Source organism: Quercus suber, unplaced genomic scaffold (assembly GCF_002906115.3).
Source record: "Quercus suber isolate HL8 unplaced genomic scaffold, Cork oak 2.0 scaffold_1513, whole genome shotgun sequence".
NCBI lineage: Eukaryota > Viridiplantae > Streptophyta > Magnoliopsida > Fagales > Fagaceae > Quercus > Quercus suber.
The window spans coordinates 1-4,205 of NW_027070885.1; the positions used below are offsets into that span (position 1 = coordinate 1).

The 4,205-nt window shown below is 33.0% G+C and overlaps 1 protein-coding gene across 1 annotated transcript; it reads left to right on the forward strand.

The window, feature by feature from the left end:
* Window positions 1–752: 752 nt before the first annotated feature.
* LOC136061462 (ubiquitin-conjugating enzyme E2 27-like) lies at window positions 753–1,756 on the forward strand (the record flags this gene model as incomplete). Its single annotated transcript, XM_065769857.1, is given in 3 exon segments — window positions 753–912; window positions 1,022–1,111; window positions 1,335–1,756. Coding segments are annotated over 3 exon segments (358 nt in total), but the record flags the coding sequence as incomplete, so codon positions are not given.
* Between the last annotated feature and the right edge of the window lie 2,449 nt (window positions 1,757–4,205).

Here is a 4,205-nt window from a genome sequence, read left to right on the forward strand (position 1 = left end):
GTGCCTTAGGTGCATTACATTCAGTTCTCCAATTAAATCCAAACATATGGTTGCATTGACCTATAAAAGACAAATAATGTTTATCCTTTTCAAGGACAATTCAATGCAGCTATGCGTTTGAATCTTTTTTTTTCTTTTTTTTTTTTTGGAGAAGGGCGTTTGAATCTAATTGAGTAACCTAATGTACTGCATTAAAGTACTGTATCTAAGGTTTACCCAAGATAATACAAGTTTTAAGAATTGGCCCATGTTGTTCTTAGATGGGCTATGTAGAACCACTCCCAATATAGAGCATCTCTCTCCCTCTTTGTGAATGATCCTTAAATTGGTTTATGATCCATTGCTTTGTGCCAGTCAGTGTGGATCTCAAATGCATCCATGCATTTTGTGTGTGTTTTTAAAAAAAAACTCAGCTATCAAAAATTTTAAACTAATGCTAATACTAAGATCGTGTACAGTTCATCTCTGCAAATTTGCAGTTAATTGTTGCTAATACATGTTCAAAACAGGAAAAAAAGATGTAAAACTCTGTATCTGTTGTAGTTTAGTATCTAAACCCCTGGTTAGGCTGGCGTCAAACTTGATAATCATCAATTTCAAGTGAAACTTGAATCCCTGGTGCTAGTTGATGTTATCTCCTGCAACTTTCTATTTCCTTTTCTATCTTTCTTGGAGTGTATTATCCAGCTCCCCAGTGCATATCCAAGATGATTAATGCTTGGATAACTTCTCCATGATGTTTACCTGTTAAGGCACCCCAATATCAGCAGTCAAAGTGGAGCAATTTGCCTTGACATTTTGAAGGACCAATGGAGTCCAGCATTAACTCTGAAGACAGCACTTCTTTCAGTACAAGCACTGCTCTCTGCCCCTGAACCTGATGACCCTCAAGATGCCGTGGTAGCACAACAGGTCTCTAATATTCAGTGGCTAATTCGTTGTTGTCAGTCTTGCCTTAGTGTTTCTTACTGTTGCTAGGTTCTCGTCCCATTCTAAATTAGTCTGTATGTGGACAATGCAGTACATTAGGGAATATCAAACCTTTCTTGGCACAGCTCGTTACTGGACAGAATCTTTTGCAAAGGCATCATCTCTTGGAGTTGAGGAAAAGGTGTGGTGCTCTCTCTCTCTCTAAATATTTTTATGGGATAGAGAGGGCATATACTTGTGTGAGTTTCTGTCAATATATTCATGAGTGAAAAAGGTTTTGGATGTGGAATTTTGGTTTAGTATCATACGTATTGGTACTTTTATCTGTAGTTTTCTTTCGAATTGAATCAATGCATTTGCAACTTGTAATTTGTCTTAATCAATGGCAACTTGATAAGCTGCAGGTGCAAAGACTTGTGGAGATGGGCTTTGCTGAGGCTCATGTGAGAAGTTCTCTGGAAGCTGTTGGTGGTGATGAAAACTTGGCTCTTGAAAAGCTGTGCTCTGGCTAGTGCGTGCACCAGGTGCTAAGTGTTGTGCTACTCAACCTTTTATGCACCACCAACCATGTATTGCTGGAATTTATACAAATACAAAGGTTTACTTTGGATCTCTAAGTTGCCTCATCTAGCCTAGGACTTTTTTTTTTCTTTTTCTTTTTTGTCTTTTAATTCCTTGCATACTATGTTTTTGCAAACATATCTATCTTCTGATGTAACACAATCCATGCGACACTCACTTATTGTCGAGCAACTTTTGCTGTAAGTTGCCATAACTATCAGTGCAATTGAAGTGTTCAAAATTCAAGAAGAAAGTTTTATGTTCACCACCTTGTTTTAATAAACTAATGATTTGATGATAAATAAATACCTAACTTTGGGAGATTGCCTTTAGGAGGGAAATTATCTCATGCATTACATATATGTATCCTCCCTCTTGGCGCGCAGATCTCATATGATTCTGGGGCTTACACATATAAGAGGGACGATGTATATAATATAAGAGGGATGATGTATATAATTGATGCATTACAACCCTGCTAGATAAAGATGGACTCAATTACTTAGAACTGTACGAGTAACCTTATAATTTGACTTGTATTTTATGATTTTAATTCGAAATGAATGTAATTAATTCTTTCATTAGCAACACGCGAAGCCCTATCCCATCACCTGTGGAAAAACCAGAATCATTCAGATGTTTTACTTATACCTAAAGGAAAACTCAAACACATGATTAAAAAGAACTTGGTTCAATGTTGTAGAACCTAAATAGTTTAATAGTTCAAGTCTCTAGGTTCAATGTTGTGGAACCTTATAATTTGACTTGTATTTTATGATTTTAATTCGAAATGAACGTAATTAATTCTTTCATTAGCAACACACTAAGCCCTATACCATCAACGGTGGAATAAACACAATCATTCAGATGTTTTACTTGTACCTAAAGGAAAACTTGCACACATGATTATAAAGAACTTGGTTCAATGTTGTGGTACCTAAATAGTTTAATAGTTCAGCTCTCTAGGTCCATCATGTTGTACTTTTTCTTTAAATTCCACCAAGAAAAAAGGTGGCTCAACCAAAGGGCCGCACTAGGTTGGTGGATCGCTTGCTTTCGGGTATTAATGGTTATACATAGGCAACATAAATGTGTTGAAAAGCAATCCATCAATTCAGACCAATTCGTCGTTAAACTCTATATATATATATATATATATATAAAAAGATGGGTTTAAGTTATATATTTTTTAAATTATTGAATTTAAGTAAATCTAACGGTCAAAAAAATACATTCATTAATACTAATATTCTGATTAGGATCTCATTAATTATCTCTCATTTATTATATTTTATGTCTATCTCTAAACTCAAAAAAAGGTGTTATATTTGACTCTCTCTTTATCTCTTTCTCCTCCACCGTTGTTCCACCTCCATGAATAGATTATCGGTAGAAAAAGGAAAAAAAAAATTAAAAAAAAATATCTGTGGAACATTGACATTGAAGGTTTGTGAGAAGGAAAACAAAAATGATGTAAGAGTTGTAAAAAAGCTTCCTAAGGAATATATTGAGAACAATTGCTTTTCAATATTAATTATAGTTTATAACAATTATTGTTTTCTAATTTAAAATAATAACTAGTCATTAATTATTACTTTGTTTTTCCTCTCTCAATTTACAATGAGTAGAAAAGGGGAATTTGAACTTTTGTTCTCCTTATAAGAAAGAAAAGGCAATGCTACCAAGTTACAAGACTTTTTTCTTAACAAAAAAAATGAAATAAATTACAAGATACTTGTTTATTTCTTGTTCAACTGAATATTTGTACCGACTTAAAATTGAATATACTTTACTTTTTATATTCTTTAACTTTGGGTTTAGCCTTATTCATATGGGATAAATTGCTAATTTTTTTTTTTTTATGAAGATAAATTGCCACCCTTAAAATAATATGATAAGATATAAACTTATCCCTTCTATAATGATATCTTTAATTAAGATACTAATTGATTTTTGGTTTTTACAAATTGAGTCAACTAAAAGTCGTGTCACCTTTAGTTGTTCACACCTTGAACTCTTGAAATTCTATATATGCTCATATTGGATAAGTTTGTTTTTATTTAACAATAATCTGTCAAAAAGTATAAAAATAACTTTTAAAAAATGATCCTTTAAAAAAACGAAAAATGGTACATTAAAAAATTGACAGTAAAAACAAACTGTCATTTTAAACTAAAAACAATCATACCTAGTAGATACCCTAACCTAACATTCATGTTAGTGCAATTTTCACCCACAAAGTAATTTTTTTCCTTTTCTTGATTCTCCAACAAGTAAAAAAGGTAAAAGCTACATAGGACAGGTAGAGAGGGGTACATTAACATTACTACATGTTGTTGTTTTTAGGTGAAGGTAAGGGCAAGTGAAGTAATGGCCTAAAAAAGATATTGACGTGGACAGGGAAAAAGTAAAAAGAAGTAAAGAGAACCACAACTTGGGACGACAAACAGAAACGCATGTTGTCATATGTGGACTTGTATGTTTCCTATTGCAAAGTGTGGTACTCAAACTTCGAACGCAGCCAGCCAGAAAATTCTAGCTAAGTAAAAACAATCATGACCCACCATTTTTCTTTCTTTTAAATTTTCAATTTTGGAAGGCTTATATTATACTAACAAATCATCCACCAATACCCAATACCAATAAAACATTGAACATTCGTTGTGTATAAAGAAACAAACACGCACAGTTTTAGATAAAGATAGAGATAGAGA